Genomic DNA, 20,313 nt, shown 5'->3' with positions numbered 1-20,313 from the left:
CGTTCCCCCTGCCTGCTTGTGCTCTCTATCAAGTAAGTAAGTAAAATCTTTTTTTAAAAAAGAACATATAGGGGCGCCTGGGTGGCTCATGGGTTAAGCCGCTGCCTTCGGCTCAGGTCATGATCTCAGGGTCCTGGGATCAAACCCCGCATCGAGCCCCACATCGGGCTCTTTGCGCAGCAGGGAGCCTGCTTCTCTCTCTCTCTCTCTCTCTGCTTGCCTCTCTGCCTACTTGAGATCTTTCTCTGTCAAATAAATAAGTAGAATCTTTTAAGAAAAAAGAACATATAAAAGAAAAAAATTACAAGCCAAAAAATATTTATAATTTTTTCTAGTATTTATATAGTTTCTTTTATTGATGTTCTTTATTTTAAGTGGATTTGAATTACTATCTAGTCCTTTCGTTTCAGCCTGAAGGACTCTTTTTATATATATATATTTTTTTAAGATTTTATTTACTTATTTGACAGACAGAGATCACAAGTAGGCAGAGAGGCAGGCAGAGAGAGAGAGGAAGGGAAGCAGTCTCTGTGCTGAGCAGGGAGCCCGATGCGGGGCTCGATCCCAGGACCCTGGGATCATGACCTGAGCTGAAGGCAGAGGCTTTAACCCACTGAGCCACCCAGGTGCCCCTCTTTTTATATTTCTTGTAGGGTAGGTCTGCTAGGAACAAATTCCCTTCATTTTTATCTTGGAATGTCTTTTTTTTTTTTTTTAAGATTTTACTTATTTATTTGACAGAGAGACACAGCAAGAGGGAACACAAGCCAGGGGGTTGGTGGGAGGGAGAAGCAGGCTCTCCACTGAGCAGGGAGCCTGATGTGAGGCTCAATCCCAGGGGCTTGGGATCATGACCTGAGCGGAAGGCAGACACCTAACAACTGAGCCACGCAGGAGTCCCTACCTTGGAATGTCTTAATTGATTCTTTATTTTTGAAGAATGATTTTCCTGGATATAAACTTCCTGGTTGATGGGTTTATTAATTTAGCACTTAAAAAAATACTTTATTTCTTTATTTGAAGAGTGAAAGAGAGAGCATGAGCAGGGGGAGGGGCAGAAAGAGAGGGAGAAGCAGACTCCCTGCTGAGTGGGAAGCCCACAGGACCCAGGGATCCTGACCCTGAGCCAAAGGCAGACACTTAACCAACTGAGGCACCCAGGTGCCCCTTTTAGCACTTGGAATATGTTATCCCACTTCTGGCCTTCATAGTTTCTGATAAGAAGTTAGCTGCTAATCTTACTGAGGATCCCTTGTACATGATGAATTACTTTTTTCTCTTGCTGCTTTCAGTATTCTCTTTGTCTTTCAAAGTTTGGCTGTGGTGTGCCTAGATGTGAAACTCTTACAGTTTATCCTCTTTTGAGCTAGATTCTATATATGTAGATTTATTTCTAAAATTAAAGTTGGGAGGGTTTTGTCTATTATTTCTTTAAATATTCTACCCCATTTTCTTCTCTCTTCTGGGACTCTCATTATATGTATGTTAGTACACTTGATGTAGTCCCACAAGTCTGGGGGGTGCTATTCATTTTTTTCATTCTTTTTCCTTCTGTTCCTCAGACTGAGTAATTTCAGCTGACTCATCTGCAAGTTTGCTGATTGTTCTGCTAGGTCAGATCTGCTCCTGAACTTCTGTAGTTGGTCTTTCATTTCAGTTATTATACTTTTTTTTAAAGATTTATAGATAGATTGATTGATTTATGAATGACAGAGACACAGCAAGAGAGGGAACACAAGCAGGGGGAGTGGGAGAGGGAGAAGCAGGCTTCCCGTGGAGCTGGAAGCCTGATGTGGGACTTGATCCTAGGACCCTGGCCTGAGCCGAAGGCAGACGCTTAATGACTGAGCCACCCAGGCGCCCCAGTTATTATACTTTTTCACTCCAGAATTTTTATTTTACATATATATAATTTATATTATATTTATTATATATAGGTTATATACATGTACTTTTTATCTGCTTATTAATATCCTCTATTTAGTAAGACATTCTTATATTTATAATTTTTTAGATATAATTTCCTTTAGTTCTTTGAATACATTTATAATAGCTAATTTAAAGACTTTTTCTAGTAACTTCAATGTCTAGACTTCCTCAGGGACAGTTTCTTTTTACGGCTTTTTACATTTGCATGGGCTACATTTTCCTCCTTCTTTGCATGTCATAATTTCTTGTTGAAAGTGACATCTTAAATATTATAATGTGGCAACTCTGCCCACCAGAGTCCACCACCCCAGACTTTGCTGATAATGCTCTTTGTTTGTTTAGTGACTTTCCTAGAGTAATTCTTTTTTTTTCTTAAGATTATTTATTTATTTATTTATTTATTTGACAGAGAGGGAGATCACAAGTAGGCAGAGAGGCAGGCAGAGAGAAGGGGGGAAGGAGGCTCCCTGCTGAGCAGAGAGCCCGATGTGGGGCTCAATCCCAGGACTCTGAGATCATGACCTGAGCCGAAGGCAGAGGCTTAACCCACTGAGCCACCCAGGCGCCCCGCTAGAGTAATTCTGTAAACAAAACAAAACAAAACTGTGTTCTTTGCTGTGTGGCCACTGAAGTCTCTACTCAATTAGCTTAGTGGTCAGCTAATGGTTGGACAGAGATTTCCTTAAATGCCTTCAACCAATAAATCTCGTGTGAGGCCTTGTGTGTGTATGTGTGTGTGTGTGTGTGTATGCAATACTGCTTTATTATTCACTTCTGGCCCCTGCAGACCCTCAAGATCAGGTAGAGGTGAGAGGTTAGGATCCCCTCAGGTTTTTCCTGGGTATGCACACAACCCTACATTTGCTTGTGAACATATAGGAATTCCTAGGAATATGTCAAAGCTTTTCAAGGACCAGCGAATATCTCTTATTCCATTGTTTCTCCTTTTAAGTTGTTTTGTCAGCCTCTCATGACTACCAATTGGTATGGTCACTGCAGGCAGCTGTAATGTTAAACAATTGCCGCTGATTGTTTTCTATATGTGACCTACAGTTATGGCTATTAGCACAAGGAGAGCTCTGACTTCACTCAAATAAAGACAAACTCAGAATAGGCTTTCCAGAGAGCCAACAGACAGGTCAGACAGTGGCACTTCTCTGAGGATGGAGCTGCTGTAGAGCTTCAAACCTGTTCTGCCCCCTCTGGTGGCTACTAAACCATTGTTTTTCACAGCTCCCTTAGTTAGGAGGCTTTTAGTTTTCAAGGTTTCTATGGACTTGGGGAGAGGAAAATGGGACTAGGGCGAGTTAAAATTTCACAAAGTTCACTGCTCTCACTAGGATACAGCTATTTTTTTTTTTAAATAAACATTCCTTGGATTGTAGCTAACCTTTGATTACTTTCTAGAGTTCTGAAAAAGCTTATTTTGACAATGTTCTTCCAGAGTTCTTGTTGCTTTTAAGGAGGAGCGGATTTTTATTTATTTATTCATTTGAGATAGAGAGATACAGAGAGAGAGCATGAGCAGGGGGAGTAGCAAAAACACACTCCCTGTCAAGCTGGGAGCCCATGTGGGGCTTGATGCTAGGACCTGGAGATCATGACCTGAGCCGAAGGCAGATGCCCAACCATCTGAGCCACCCAAGGGCCCCAGAGGAGTGGACTTTTGGAACTCTTTACTCCACTATTCTTGAAGTGTTTCTTTCCTGCTTGATCTCTCTATACAATAAGAGAAATCCTAGGTCTGGTAGCCAATATATGAAGTGGAGAGCCACAGCCTCGTACCAGTTTCCAGACACAAGTCAATCACAGACCCGGAGCCCCTTGACTGAAGGTGATGCCAAGTCTCCTAGAGGAAGGAACCTGCATCATTGCTGCAAGTACTCATAAATCTTCCTCCTAGCCTTCCTCAGAGAGACCTTCATCTATTTAGTAGGGTATCTGTGCACAGGAAAAAAAGGACATACCCAGATCTTTCTGGGATTATCTGACATTAGCTCTAAATGTACTTATTCCTGGGGACCTATTCCACTGTGGTCCACCATTCAAAGTAGGGGCTAATAGGAATCAGGTGATAGATGGAGTCTGTTGACTCCAGGCCAACTCAGGGGACCCAGGTGGCTCATGGGCTGGCCCATTCTGTGGTTATTTCCTTAATGCCTGAATTTATAATTAGAATAGATATGCTTTGGTGACTGGCACAGACACTAACAAGAAACACAAAGATGCTGGAAGAAATCTTACAACACATCAGACATATAAAGGAAAGGAAATCATACCATTACATGTAAATTTTAAGGACAAATCCAAAAGACCTAATGCAAATAGTAGAGGTCCCAAAAGAAAAGAAAAGTAGCAGATGGAAAGGGAGACTTGAGCCTGGAGATTAAACGGACTCACATGAATAAAGGTAAGTATCTAGACATAGCCTGATTAAATTCCTGAACTTCAGAAATAGAAACAAAACAAAACAAAACTTACAAGCTTCTGGGTACCTGGGTGGCTCAGTGGGTTAAAGCCTCTGCCTTCGGCTCAGGTTATGATCTCAGGGTCCTGGGATCGAGCCCTGCATCAGGCTCTCTGCTCAGCAGGGAGCCTGTTTCCTCCTCTCTCTCTGCCTGCCTCTCTGCCTACTTGTGATCTCTGTCTGTCAAATAGATAAATAAAGGGGTGCCTGGGTGGCTCAGTGGGTTAAAGCCTCTGCCTTCTGCTCAGGTCATGATCCCGGGGTCCTGCGATTGAGCCCCGCATCGGGCTCTCTGCTCAGCAGGGAGCCTGCTTCCTCCTCTCTCTCTCTCTCTGACTGCCTCTCTGCCTATTTGTGATCTGTCTGTCAAATAAATAAATAAAATCTTTAAAAAAAAAGATAAATAAAATCTTTGAGGAAAAAAGAACTTACAAGCTTCTGGACTAGGTTATTTATAAAGGAATGAGAAACAAGCTAATTTAAAGGCACCCATCTCCAATACTATAAGATAGAAGACGGTAGAATACAGACTCCAGGAGAAAAGAACATAACCCAAGAATCAAAAGTGGCAATCATATCACTTCCCAACCAGAAGACATCTGGCACACAAGATTCAGTGCACACATCACGTGCATGACCCTTCTGAGGGAAGTGCTCAAGAAATCCTCTCAGTTAGTGATGGAGAGCTCAAGATAATGACAGATGAAGGGGTGAGGTAGCAGAGGTTAGCAATACAAAGACACATAGATAGATATAGATACAGATACAGATAGCTCAGCTTACATGTTAGCAGTAGACTGGAAATTTGTGCTTTAAGTGTTAAATAAGGATTCTTTTGCATAAGTGATTAACTAATGAAAAACTGAGTAATCGAACCCAAAATTGTAAGCTATCTTAGCAAAACTCTAGGAGAGTGAGGAAGGTCAAAGCATTCTAGGGTGATCACCTTTTGGGGAGGGGGTTTGTGAAAGAGTGGGCAAGTAAATTACTTGGTGAAGGAGTAGGATTCTGACCATGCACTGATACAACAATTTAAGAACAACTGTGATTGCTAGGAAAAAGAAGATAAACACTGGCAGGTTTACAAAGAGGGGCAAAGGTAATAAATAGAAACTTGACCAAACCCACAGAAATTTTTTTTTTTTTTTTAAAGCAAACAGGAGGGCGCCTGGGTGGCTCAGCTGGCTAAGCGAGTGCCTTCAGCTCAGGTCATGATCCCAGAGTCCTGGGATTGAGTCCCCCGTCAGGCTCCCTACTCCATGGGGAGTCTTCTTCTCCCTCTGACCTTCTCCTCTCTCATGCTCTCTCTCACTGTCTCTCTCTCAAATAAACACATAAAATCTTTTGAAAAAAAAAGCAAACAGGAAAACATTAATGAAAAAATAAATAGTAAATGTAAAATAAAGTGGAAAGGAAAAAGTATACAGATTAATGCAATAAACAGGAACACACTGAATTAACATTATGACAAAACTTGTCAGACTAAGTTACTTTTAAGGTCTGCTATAAGCAGAAAAAATTTCAAAAAAAATATTTTAATCTGCTATGAGCAATTTATAAGAAAGACACATAAAACAAAAGTGAAAAAAATATTGCAAATAAATAGATGGACAAAAAGAATTTCAGGCAAATGCAAACAGAAAACATGATTAAGTGGGGGGGTTTGTGGTGATTCTGACAATGTTTATTTCTTGGTCTGGACGATGGTGGCTGGGGTATTTTAATATTACATTAAAATGTCTATTTCCCTATGAATGTTTATGCATCTGGATGATATTTCATAACTGCGATAGGCAGAAAAATCGCCTTGCTCTAATTCCTAAAATGCCCATGCCCCAAAGCTCAGAGCTGGTGAGTGTGTTACTTCACATGGCAAAAGGGACTCTGCAGATGTGATTAAGTTAAAGACCCGAAGATGGGGAGATTATCCTGGATTATCCAGGTGGCCCAGTATAATCACAAGGGTCCTTAAAATCAGAGAACCTTTTCTGGCTATGGACAGAGGGAGATGTGACAGTGGAAGAAGGGTCACAGAGAGGTGACACTGCTGCTCTGAAGATGGGGGCAGGGGACCATGAGCCAAGGACTGTGGGTGGCTTCTGGAAACCGGAATAGACAAGGGAGTGGATTCTCGCCTGGATCCTCAGAAGGAACATAGCCTTGCTCACATCTTGATTTTAGCCCAGTGAGACCCGTATTAGACTTCTGACCTACAGAATTATAAGGTAATAAATGTGTGGTTTTAAGCCATTATATTTGTAGTAATTTGTTACAACAATAAAATACTAATACCACAACAAAAAAAAGATTTTAAAAATTTGCCTTCCTGGGGCATCTGATGGCTCAGTAGGTTGAGCATCTGACTCTTGGTTTTGGCTCAGGTCCTGATCTTGGGGTCCTGAGAGTAAGCCCCATGTTGGGCTCTGCACTCAGCATGGAGTCTGCTTCTCTCCCTCTCTCCCTCTGCCCCTCCTGCTCATGCTTTCTCTTTCTCTAATAAATAAATCTTTAAAAATTTCTTGCCTTCCTGTTACGACTTCTGCTTCACCTTCCCTGCCATCTCAGCATCACTTTTAAATTAATCTATAGTTTTCTCATGGCCATAGCTTTGCGAGGCAACAGTCATAAGGAGAGAACAAGTGGAGAAAGCATTGAGCTTGAAGCCAAGGGACCAAAGTTGTAGTTCTAGCTTTGCACTTTCTGTGTGACTCTGAGCCTATTGCTTTTCCTAGGTCTATAACTTTAACTATTTGGATTTGTAACTATAAGTTGAACACAATATTTAGCTAGGCATTGTTCAGAAGTATAATACTTTCCCGATCACAAAGTCTACTTAAACAAAATTCTTAAATATGTGGGTTTACTGCTTTCTGTTCAACTTTTAGGCAACTGTGAGAATTTCAGATCCAGTATACACAAATCTCAAGTCATTCTTTGTCATGACTTGGGACTTGAAAAATTAAAAAGACAGCAAACATTTCATAGACTAACCTCTTAGAGAGCATGTTAGCTTTCCGAAAATAAACTATGGAAAGAATGAATCCTAAAATATTTCAAGAAAATAAAGAAGGGTATGTAGACTACCCATTAACAGTGGAAGTAGTTTTACATTGTTTAAAGTGTCACTTACTGCCTATTCACTGGTTTTCAGTTTGAAAAAAAAAAAAAAAGGGATTTTTTTGTATATTGATGTATCCCATCTAGCTGCTCAGTGCTCACGGTAGAGTCTTACAGACACCTGGGATATTGGTCAAGCCCCAGGAGACCCAGGGAAGTCATGGGGTCCCTAGAACATCCTTGTTCCCTTAGAAGTGACACATCCATTCCCAGAACAGTAACACCCTTCCTCCCTCAGACTCCTGATATGGAGTTTCATTAACTTTAATATGATATGGAGTTCTACTTTTCCTGGGTCTGGTTTTCAAACTTTCCAAGACATTAGCTGATCATCTAGGTAGGCATGATCCAATTGAACAGCATTTCCAGATCTAGACACCTCACCAGGTCACCAGGCCACCCATGGGAATCCACTGTCATTCTGGGCATTGTTGGGTGGGCTGCCTAGTGAGTTACAAGACAATCAATCAGCCTTCCTGGGTCTGGCTCACTGCATGCCTCTAGCATCCTCTGAAGTTATGAAAACCAAGTCTGTGCTCATAACCTTCCTAACGCTCAGGCCCAGGACCACCCTGTTGAGATTCCCTGCTGTGGAAAGTTGGGTTCAGATACCAATCCCTAGGCCTATCAGGGATTTGAGAGAGAAGTGGGGTCATGACATTTGGTTCCTTTACTCAGAAGGAGCTGCAGATGTGGCTGCCACTGGAATTAAGGGGCCACCCCTCTAATACAAGGTCTTGACTTCTTTAACTGGAACTTCTCCCACTATGGGGATTATGAGGCATGTCATCATTTAAATTAGAGAAAGAGTACTGTAATGAGTAGAGGCATTCTGTGAGGGAAGGGAACTGATCGTTATCATAGAGGCAGTATATCTGCATTGTAGAAAGTTAAGAAATACAGGTAAGTAACATTATAGTCATACCACCTAGTGATCCCTATCGCTAACACCAGAAATTGGTCTTTTCTATCTTTTCAAAGAGCCTGCCATGGGGACTAGCAGAGAAGAGATCTGCCATGACCCTCGAAGGAGTAAGCAGAAATGATTCCTTGCCTCTAAATTAGGAGGTAGGGTGAAGTGATGTCAACAAAACTCCATCTAAAAATCTAGAGTAGAGTGGTAGATAAAAACATGACCTCTAGCATATGTATGCATACACATCTAGTATGCACACACATTACACACACACACACACAAGACTTAGGCCACGGCCTGGCACGTTATTAAGACCCAGTAAAGCGTTGTTATCATCATGTCCCTATTCCCCACACAGGCTCAAGTGTCCCCATCTTTTCCTGAACTCCCAACTCTCCAGTCTCATTGCTGTTCTAGAACCCTAGGCAGAAAAGGTCTCCTTAGAGCAGATAGTATGACCCCCTCCAAAAAGAAACTCCTTTATGGGAACACCCTCTTTATAGTAGTCTTTGAGTCTAATTTTGAAATTGAAAATAAAACAGGAGCACCTGCGTGGCTTAGTCGGTTGGGCAACTGACTCTTGATTTCAGCTCAGGTCATAATCTCAGGGTCAGGAGATCGAGCCCTGTGTTGGGCTCCACTGAGCACTCAGTGCTGAGTCTGTTTGTCCCTCCCCTTCCCACCACTTGCATGTGCATGTTCTCTCTCTAAATAAACAAAATCCTTAAAAAACAAAACAAAAAACTTCTCCCAACTTTCATTAGGAAGTTGAGAAACAAGAGGAAGGTAAAAAGAGATTCTGCAAATAAGGAAATAGAGCCAGAGAGGGTGAGAGGTTCTCTCGGGTGCCACAGATAGACACTGCCCCCCCCCCCCGGAAACCCACTTATGTGGCTCTTAACTCTGTAAGATTGCTAAAGCATTAACAGGGCAGGAGACTCGGAAATGGGCATCCAGGTTCCAATCTTGTTGCTCCATCCACTAGCTGTGTGATCCTGGGCAAGTCACTTGGCATTCCTAAACCTGTTTGCTTGTCTGTAAAATGGGGATAATTCCTTGCTGGGCTGTAGCAAAGAAGAGAGAAATTATGCATCTACCTGGCCCAACGTGGACACCTAACAGTAGCTGGGGTTGGCAGTTTGGGGACAGGGAGAACAACTTTAGTTATAAGTCATGCCCAGAGCGGCAGGAGCTGGGGAGGGAGAAAGGCATCCTGAGTGAGAGATCCAGGTCTCAGAGTTCTCAGACTCCTCTTTGGGGAGGAGAGTCCTCCCCAGTTCTGCTTCCCAAGTAACTACAAACTACTTTCCAATATATACGGAATACTAAAATATTGCTGTAAATGATAGAGGAAATAGTCTGATTTCAGAATATGTGCTCTGTGTTTGAGAGCCCACACTCTGAAGTCAGACTATGTGGACTGAAATCTGCCTTTACTATTTATTAACCATGGTGCCTTGGACAAAAGACTTCACTTCTCCATTCCTCAGTTTCCCACCTGTAAAATGGACACAATAACAGTACTTACCTCATGGAGTTGTTGAAAAGACTTTGGGGACATTATGCATGTAGAGCTCTTAGAATATTACCTGGAGCAAAGTTAGTTATTTTGTTTATAATGGTCAAAAACTACTCTTAGATCTAAGTTGTCTGGAGTTAGGGTTGAGACTCACTCAAGCTGAGTAACAACAGATGGACCTCTGATTGCCTTAGAAGGAGGACAGGTGTAGTTAACAAGCTTGGATCCATGTTGAATTGCACAGCTATGAGATGAGAGGCTTGAGTTACAAATGTGTTGACAGGGGCTCCTGGGTGGCTCAGTTGGTTGGGCAACTGTCTCCGGCTCAGGTCATGATCCCGGAGTCTCAGGATTGAGTCCCGCATCAGGCTCCCAGCTCTGCAGGAAGTGTGCTTCTCCCTCTGACCTCCTCCCCTCTCATGCTCTCTCTTACTTGTTCTCTCTCTCAAATACATAAATAAAATCTTAAAACAAAACAAACAGAAAAACCAAAGGTGTTGATAACAATGTGGCAGGATTTGGTTGTTTTGTCTTCTACTTGCTACTTTTTGCTTAAGTTAAGGTTTAAAAACGGAACTCTCTCTGCCCTTGAGGAAAAGGGAACTAGTTTAATCGGAAATGGGCTGTGAGTTTCATGTGCTATTGAAACCCAGAGTGAAAAAATATGTATTGGAATAAGAGGTTTGAGAGGGGAGGAAGAGGATCTTAGTGAAAGTCTCTGGCCTGGAAGAGGAAAGAGGGAGTCCTACTGCATGCCCCATGGCCATGCTCCAGAAAGAGCCAGCCTTGAGAGCAGGTGGCTGCCTGATCTTCCAGGAAACACGGGACCCTACATACAAGGAGTCTCGGCTGGCCCAAATTCTGGTGCCTCACACATGATATAGGGCAGAAGCCATGAACTTGAAGGGAACACCGTGGGCTTGGACCGCAATTACCAACAGCAGTCAAGATTGACCAAAGATTCGAGTCTCCCCAGCACCAACATACACGTGTGCTCAAGGGGACGGACGGACGGATGGACGGACGGACACACACACACACACACACACACACTCCTTATCTAGATAACACCTCCTGGATTCTGGTGTGCCCTTAAGAGAAGAAAGCCCCAACAGTGACTGAGATGGGATTTCTGTTTAAAGTCACAAATTAAGTTATTTTATAGAAATATGTGAATATTGGGGCGCCTGGGTGGCTCAGTGGGTTAAAGCCTCTGCCTTCGGCTCGGGTCATGATCCCAGGGTGCTGGGATCGAGCCCCGCATGGGGCTTTCTGCTCAGAAGGGAGCCTGCTTCTCTCCCAGCCTCTCTGCCTGCTTGTGATCTCTGTCTGTCAAATAAATAAATAAAATCTTTAAAAAAAAAAAAAAAGAAAGAAAGAAAGAAATATGTGAGTATTTGTTGCGATACCCAAAACAAGGTGACCAGCTTGGTCCCCACATGTTCTGGTATTTTGGCTAGAGTCCTCCTTCAAGCCTGCTCATCCATGCCTCAACCTCAGTTTGAGGTCCAGATTTGGTAAGGAGGTCGTTCGGAATTAAGACAGACAGACCTTAGGTAAAGTCTAGGTTCTGTCACTAACTGTGTGACTTGGACAGGTTATCACACTTAACTTTTCTGTACCTGCTTCTTCATCAGTAAAATGATATGCTTCCTTACAGTAACTGGGAGGAGAGTGAAATGGAATAGTAGGGTAGTTTCCAAGCCATGTCCTGGAGAACCTCAAAGCAAGACAATCTAGTGTTTTCCAAACTTCATTCACGTCCTATCTTCCCAACTTTTGGAGATACCTGTGTACCACCTCTACTATTGTTTATTTAATCTTGTTCTTTAAAAATGTCGACTCACTTTTTTATGGAAACAAATTTATTCAAAAAGGAAATTTCATATCAGTATCACAAATAGGAAATATCTATCATTCATCCTGGAGTGGTAAAAATAAATCCAACAAGATCAAAGCAATGCTTTTCAGTTCTAGCTGGGTATGGTTACAGGCCAAAGCTCTGAGCTAAGGCTGGGACTTTGTTAAAAAAAAGATTATCTCAGTCACAAAAGGCCTTATACGGCCTTATGGGAAATGTCCATAATAGGCAAATCTTTTTTTTTTTTAAACTTATTTGACAGACAGAGAAGCAGGCTGGGGGGGGGGGTTGGAGGTGGGGGGGTGTACCAGGCTCCCTGCCGAAGCAGAGAGCCTGATGTGGGACTCGATCCCAGGACCCCAGGATCACGACCTGAGCCAAAGGCAGCAGCTTAACCCACTGAGCCACCCAGGCGCCCCGTAATAGGCAAATCTATAGAGACAGAAAGTAGATTAGTGAGTTTAGGGCTCGCAACAGGAAGGGGGTTTGATAAAAATGTTCTAGAGTTGACTGTGGTGATAGTTGCACAACTCTATGAATATACTAAGAAACACTGAACTGTGTATTTTACATGGGTGAGGTCGGGGGTTTCCTAGTAGCAGAGCCGCTCCCTTGCTGTAACTGACTGAAAGTCAACCCTCGACACAAGAGTTTGTAGCTAAAATTAAATAACAAAATATAATAAAAGAGGGAACTGTAAGAGAGTGAATAAAAGAGTGAACCTTATCTTACTAAGGCTGTTACTAGAGAGCGGTGTTAAATCTGATTCTTTCACCTTGAGGAAAGTGATGCAAAGGGATGCAAAGACACTTGACCCAAGACCACTATTATTTAACGTAACCAGGTCTGTGACACTCCCTCCCACCCCCATCCTCTCTCGGCTTTTGCCCTTTGTGAAAGGATTCAGTCCTAGGCACTCAGTAGTAGCTACTATTCCCCCAAACACCTGCCAATCAAGTGAGACTAACCTGAGTTTATAGGTCTCGCTACTCAGCCACTGACCTGCATCATGAGTTTGGAGAAAATCGCTCTGAGCCTCACTTTTCTTGTAAATGTGGATAACAGCACCTGCCTCGAGAGGTTGTAATAAGGACGACAGCAGATACTCAGGTACGGCTCCAGACACACAGAGCTGTCCTTAGAATCCCCCTGGGGCAGCGGAGGAAGCAGCAGCAGCGCTCGAAATCAAGGGCCAAAGTAACTTAGAGCTCTGGGGTCTCGGTTTCCTTGACTGTGCAATGGGGAGACAGCGGATACCAGTGTGCAAGTAATTGGAAGAACCCGACCGTCCTCGGCCAGTCCCGCGATCCAGGAGGGGGAAACCGAGGCTCACGGGGGCTCAAACGCCGCCCACGCTCGAACACCGCTAGTCCGAAACTCGCGGGCTGAGGAGCTTGGGGACACGTCGGCAACGGACCCAGCCTAGATGACCCAGGATGCCACCGCAGCGCGCGCCGAGCCTCAGAGGCACGGTCCTCCACCCAAGCACCAGCGGCCTACGGAGAAAGCTCTGCGGCGCGTGCCGGGATCCCCGAGCGCCGGAAGTCCGCCCGCGGCCGCTCTAGGACGGGAGTGCGGCGCTCGGTGCACTTAACCCCTGCGACGCCGTGGCGCGCTCACCCGCGCGCGGCCGTTGCGGAGGCACGCGTCCCTCCTTTGTTTCCTCCGAGCTTCACAAAAGGCTGTGAGGGGAGAGGGCCGGGGCATCCCATTATACAGACAAGGCCACTGAAGTCATACAGCAGCTGAGCTAGAGTCCAGGCGCCCCATTTGAGGCTGTTCTCATTAACCCTACCGCCTCTGTTGGCGTCCCTCACTGTGACTTAAAAATAAATACATTAAATCCTCAACGGGGGTTATTACAGACTACCACGGACTTTTGCTCTTCTTTGGCACTGCATTTCCTAATTTCCTAGAGTGCCCGTAATCCTACCCGTGAATCTAAAAATTAAAGGTTGGCTATAACTATTACTTTCACAAAAATTGGGTTTACACACAGCTGCTCAGGTGCTCTGCACTTGGTTCCCACTGTTCCTGACATGTTCAAAAGATGTTTGACCCCAAAGATGAGGCAAAGATTACTGGCCCCATCTTTCAGATGAGGCAACTGAAGTCCAGGCTGGGGAGTGACTTGCCCAAGATTACACAAGTTAATGCAAATCAGCTGAATATGAAAACCTCCATTCCTACCCTATCCTGACCATTCGCTACACCACCAGCTGCCTCTCAGAGGTGATTGGAGGAACAAAGGAGGGGACTGGGAGAAAAGCCATTGCCAAATGAAAATCAGTAGACAGAAGTCAGGGTATGGAAAGTGAGTTACTGTGCTCTATCTACCCTTGTGGTTGCCCTGGATGGGGCCCTGGGTGGCCAATCAGACACAGACCTGCCTTCTGTGCAGCAACTCAGTCAACTGATGTGGGGATTCTGCCCATTTCTGAGTATGCCTATTCCAATTATGCATCCTGACACGGAGAAAACAACCACAGAATGGGTTTGGGGACCCACTGGACCCACTGTGAGCTAGGCCTGAGCTTAGTGAGGTTTGGGTGTGCAGGAGCACAGAGTTGGCTACTATAGTAGAAATGTAACCACAAGAGTAGAATTTTGCCAGCGGAGAAAGGGAGATGTGTTTCCTTTCCTTCTTATGTTCATTTGTCATTGATGAACATCTACCATTTACCAGGCATGACACTATTTACCTAGACGCTGGGAGGACAGAGATGAACATGGTAGCCTTATTCTAGCAAGGGAAGTGAGATGTTAAGCAAAAGAGGAAGTGCAGTGACTAGCCAGTGACCTGACCTAGTTTGAGGGTCAGGGAAGCTTCCTGAAAGAGGCAAAATCTAAGCCAAGGCCTGAAAGATAACTAGGCACTGGCCAGGAAGAAAGAAAGAAGAGAGGAAGGGCAGAGTTCCCCAGGCAGAGGGTGCCACAACAGATAGAAGGAGAACGAGCCTGTCCAGCCTTGGTGTATTAGAAGGTCTGTGTGTTAGATGAACTTGGGAAAGAGGGGAAAGAGAGGTGGCAGTGGCCACACTGAGCAAGGCCTTGTCTGCCTTGATAAGGAGTTTGGTGGAAGAACTGCTTGGGCAAAAGCAGGGGTAGAAAGGGCACCCTGAGGCCATGTGGCTGGAGGGCAGAAGTGAGATGAGTATATGGAACAGTTAGTGAAGAGGCTACAGAGTTGAGACCTTAGCCTGTGGGCCAAGCACATGGACACAGATGAGCAGAGTAAGCACCAGGGAGTGGCTGAGATTATGATGACCAGAAAACACATATTTGTCTCCAAGAGGAGCCAATGCTCCACACCCCCTGGTGATTACCATACTTGGAAGCACTCAGTATCACAGACCTTCTGCTTTGTCAAAGGGAGCTGCGAGCTGGCGCACCTGGGTGGCTCAGTCAGTTGAGTGTTTGGTGGTTTCGGCTTGGGTCATGGTTTCATGGGTTGTGAGACTGAACACTGCGCCGGGCTCCATGCTTAGTGGGGATTCTGCTTGAGGTTTTCTGTATCCCTTTCCCACTGGCCTCCCTCTATCTCTCTAAAATAAATACACAAATGTTAAAAAAAAAAAAAAAGGTAGCTAGGAGTCTAGATTTTTATATGAAATCTTTTGATTTTAAATTTTGGCAACACCAGCAAGCAAATCATACCCATAGGCCAGTGGTTCCCAAACTCTGCAGCAGATCAGCATCACCTGTGGAGCTTTCTAAAACTCCTGATGCCCAGTCACAGCCTTAAACCAGTTAAAATGTCTGGGGTAGAAGCCGGGCATCAAAATTCCCCAGGTGGTTCCACTGTGCAGCACTGCCATAGGTCAGTACATCTTTTGGGTATTGCCAGGCAAAGCCACAGGGAGCCATGGGATATTTTAGAGCAGGGGAGAAGTTGATCAGTTCAGAGTTTATAGAAAATCAATCCTTAGGAAGAAGGGAGTGTAAGTGTAGTCTGGGGTGAGAAAGGGCCTGGGGCCCTTGGGGCAGTGCTGGGATCCTGGCAGGGCAACCACCCATCCCCATTTTCCCAGGGTTTCCCAGGAACAGGACTTGAAATGCTAAAACCAGGCAAGTCCTGGGCAAACCAGGATGCTTGTTCACCCTACATCCTGCCCCTGAAATAGTTCAGTCTCCCCAGATTTCTGGGGGACTGAAGTCATAGACTGACTACATTCTAGAAAGGTCCTGGGAAATAAGCTATCTGTCTTCCTAGGGTACACTCATCCAGGGCTCTGATCCCCCGACTTGACAGACTTGGGCAGGGAGCTAGAAACAGGGAGAGGACTTGGACCTATCTGTTCTCCATCTGGCAGAGCATTCCTAGTCAAAGCCAAGTCTATGGACTATAACCTGGCAATAGAAAGGAGCACACTATTGATCCAAGCAACAGTACAGATGAGTTTCAAAAACATGATACTGAGTGAAACAGATGCAAAGAAGTACATCCTTATAATTCCATGCATAGAAGTTCTAAGAACAGGTTACCCTAATCAAAACAAAACCAGAACAGTGATTGCCTCCAGGGAGTTGGGGTGGGGGTTGGGGGTGGCGCAAGGGGCAACAGGAAACTTTCCAGAAGGGATAATGATGTATTTGGTAAGAGCTTGCATTATGCAGATGCATGCATTTGTTGAAACTCATGGAAACATACAATTAATACCTACGCATTTCACTATGTGGATATTTTATTTCAAGGGACAAGACAAATCTGTAAATAGAGGGAAGTACCCTATCGTCTGCAATTTATTTTAAGCGTGTCAAGAAAATAAGCTAGATTGACAGATGGATGGATTAGGAGATGTGATAAACAGATACAGTAAGATGTTATAGAATCTAGGTGGGGGGTATGCGGGTGTCACCTGTGTAATTCTTCCAACTTCGCTGCATGTTTGAAACTTTTTATAATAAAATATCGTGGACTCTATTTTCTTAACAAAGGACTTATAACTTCCTACAGATGATATAATTTATTGAAGGTAAACTCCAAGAAAGCAACAATTTTTTCCATTTTGTTAATGCTTTATTCGCAGGGCCTAGAAGAGTCCCTAGCCAACAATAAGTGCACAAGAAATACATGTCGCTACAAATAAAGGAATTCTGACCCTGCTGAGCTGGCAGACTGATGCCTAAGATGGAAGCCAATACAGACCATCCCAAGGCAATGCCTGATGTTCTGTGAAATGGGCACAGGAGGAGGCAGGGGGCATGACAACGGAAGTCATGGGGAAGCCAAGGTTAGGAAAAAAAAAGAATGCGTTCCCCCAGATGAAGAGAGGATAAGAGGGACGCTCCTGGCAGAGCAAACAGCATGAACAAAGACCCACAGGTGAGAAACAGCACAGTATGATTATAAGCAGTTCTCAGGGGAACAGTGCAGGGGTGGTGGGGAAGGGGCAGCGGGTAGCTCCATCCTGCCAGGGTTTTCACCCAGGGCAGTACCAGTGGGCTTCTGAGACTGCCCAGCTGCCAGGTGGAGAACGGACTGGGGGTGGGCAAAAGGGAAGCAGGAAACCCACCAGGAGGCACCTAGCAAACAGGAGGGCCCTAAAGAAAGGGGCAGATGGGAGAGTTACTCAGGATAGAGACTTAAAGAACTCTAACTTCCAGGCGCTCTGATCTGGGGACTGAGGGGCAGTCTCAGGGTGCAGGCGATGGGAGGAACAGGTTGGGAGGGGGAGGGGGCCAAGGGTCCGGGCATCCCAGGGGTCTTTGAGTCTAGAGGGAGGGTGCAGCACTTGGATGCAGAGACCTGGACGCCATTCATTCCAAAAGTAGGTGGACCTGGTAGGGAGTGTTCATGAAGAGAAGAGCTAGGCCGGACAAGAGATGTTTAAGAGATCAGGAGGAGGAGAGAGTGATGAGCTGAAGAGAATGGGGGAGCACTAGAGGCCAGGGCCTGAGAGCCAGGGATGGACGAATTTCCAAAAAGAGAGCATGGACATTGGGAGGGACTGGAAGGGACGAGGCAGGGAGGGCATGGTAAGGTGATGACTGGGGGGTGTCACCATGAAAGAGGTGGATTTTAAACCAGAGTTTAAAACAGAGTGGATCACCGAGCTGGAGGGGGCAGGCCTGGGAGTGAGGACAGATTGCTGGGGTCTGGGACCAAGGGAGGGACAGGAACGGGGGTGACTCGAACTTTAGCCTTTCAAGTGTGCTCGGAAACGGACTCTTCCTCCCCAGTCTCACCAACAGGCAAGTCTCCGGCCTCTCTCCCTACACCCTCATATCCTCATCTGTAAAATGAGTAACATGAAAATAGCTGCTATTTGTTGAGCACTCACTATGTGTCAAAGCCAAGGACACTCTCTCCGTGTACTTCCTCATCTAATCCTTACAACACTCTCACCGGGCTGATGTTATTAGTATCCCCAGTTTACAGATGAGAAAACTGAGGCCCAGAGAGGTTAAGTCACTCGGCTCAAGGTCACAAGCAAATGAATGGAGATGCTGGTATTCAAACCCAGAGCCTGTGGTCTGGGCTTTGACGCTGTTCTACTAAGCCATACAAGGCACTCTATAGTTGACAGAGCCCTTGGGTCAACTCCTGGGATGACCGAGAGGAATAAAGGAGATGACCGCCACACCCAAAAAATGCTGGGTGAAGATGCCCACGACCTAATCCCAGAACCAGTGAATGTTACTTTATGTGGCAAACGAGATTTTGCAGGTGGGATTTAGGTAAGGGTCCTGAGATGGGAAGTCTCCTGCACCATCCATGAGGGCCCAATGCAGCCTCCTTTGAAGAGGGAGGCAGGAGAGGCAGAGACAGACGGGATGATGGAGAAGAGACAGAGATTGGAAGAAGCCGTGCTGAACATGGGGGAGGGGTGCAAGTCAAGGAATGTGGGTGGTGCGTAGAAGCTGGAAAAGGCTGGGAAACAGACACTCCCCCACAGGCTCCTGGAGGAACCAGGAAAAATTTCCTTTTCCTGCTGATACCTTGACTTTAGCCCGGTGAGACTAATTTTGGACCTCTGGTCTCCAGAACGGTAAGATCATGAATCTGTGTTTCTTTAAGTGACTAAGTACGTTTGTGGTCATCTGTTGCAGCAGCAAGAAGAAATGAACATACCACATCACTGTACGTCTCCTCCGCTGGCTCAACTATGACAACTGCTATCAGAAAACAGCCCTCCATTTAACATAGTTCTTTAAAGTTCCAGTTTGGTCCCTCTGAACCTTTTAACCTTTGTTACAAATAAAAAGAGGGCTAAAACACCTAACTCTAACACTTTGCCAGGCAGAGTGCATGTTATTTGAAGGTTCCCACAAACCACTAGGGCAGATGAGGCCTAGTTATTGCCCCCATTGCTCAGATGAACAAACTAAGGCTCAGAGAGGGGAAATGGGATGCAGAGAGCCACACACCTAGTGAGAGACAGAGCCAGGATTTGAACTTCAGATCCACCACACCGAGGTTCCTATCTCACACTCTACCTCCTCAGAGAAGCCTTCCTGGATAGCCTCAGCATATTCGTTTATTCATTCATTCACCAGTTGCTATCACTGCTCTATGCCCAGTGTGGTGCTAGATAAGGCTGGGGACCAAGATCGGCCCTCAGGAGCCCAAAAGCTAGTGGACAAGACAGACACACAAATGAGACATCCCAAACAGCCTGATAAATGCCAAGACAAAGAGGAGGAGGCACAGCGGGTGATGGAAGCCCAAAAGAAGGGAAACTGATTGAGCCAGGGGTCCGGGAAGACTTCCTGGAGGAGGCAGTGATTGAGGAGAGGACAAGTAAGACTCAGCCAGAAGTGTGGGGAGGGGTTCCAGTGGAGGGATGGCTAAGCAGAGGCAGGGGGTACAATGTTGCAGCTTCTTGAGGGCAAGGAACAAGTTGGGTCGTATCAGACCCCAAAGTCCCTCCAGGCCTCTGTGTTCCTGCGTATGAACAGGAATCATGGTATAGGTGCCCAGAGTTTTGGTAATTGCTGGGCCCGGGGGAGGGCTGAACAGGAAGAAGAGGGGTCCTGGGATTCCCAAAGGAGGAGGGCTGAAGGTCAGGAAGGGTCAAAGCTAAGGGGACAGGGCAGGGTGGAGGGAGTTTGGGGAGGCAGTGTCCTGGCTTAAGCTCCCATTCTATGTCTGACTCATGGTATGACTATAGGAAGGTGCCCTTAGAGCCTCAGTGACTCCATCTGAGAAATGGAGCATGAGACAAAGCTGTCTCCAGAGACCCTCCCCAGCCCTGATGGGGAAATGACATGACACAAAATTACAAAAGGGTCTTTATTTGTAAAAAGCCAAAGGGGCCCTTGGGGCGACAGGACAGGCAGGCCGGCTTCTCAGGGGTCAGGGGCATTTGGGCAGATGCGCTTGAGTGGGGGGGCGCCCTCCGAATCCTCTGTGTCACCCTGGGCTGCCTCAGGGACAGGTGGCACTGGCTCAAAGACGGGGTAAGCTTCAGGGGCCTGGAGAGGAAGGGCGGACAGGCATGAGCTCCACCCAAACCCAGGAGTGCAGCCTCCTAGCCCCTGCCTTCTCCATTGCCTCCACT

General features: G+C 45.5%; 1 protein-coding gene across 2 annotated transcripts in view; it reads right to left on the bottom strand.

Annotated features, from left to right (window-relative positions):
* BCL7C (BAF chromatin remodeling complex subunit BCL7C) overlaps nucleotides 1-20,313 on the bottom strand; it is a 39,300-nt gene that overhangs the window by 15,453 nt on the left and 3,534 nt on the right. Inside the window, exon 6 of one of the 2 annotated variants that reach the window (XM_080829870.1) lies at nucleotides 20,038-20,227. The exons of the other annotated variant lie outside the window; for it this stretch is intronic. Within the exon in view, the coding sequence (XP_080685996.1) occupies nucleotides 20,102-20,227 (126 nt within the window). The 3' untranslated portion in view covers nucleotides 20,038-20,101. Of the gene's footprint in view, nucleotides 1-20,037; nucleotides 20,228-20,313 lie in introns of those variants that run through there. 2 annotated transcript variants of the gene reach the window in all.

This window comes from Martes martes (assembly GCF_963455335.1).
Source record: "Martes martes genome assembly, chromosome: 18".
NCBI lineage: Eukaryota > Metazoa > Chordata > Mammalia > Carnivora > Mustelidae > Martes > Martes martes.
Note: the sequence above shows the minus strand (reverse complement) of the source record. Positions and strands in the feature narration are given on the sequence as shown.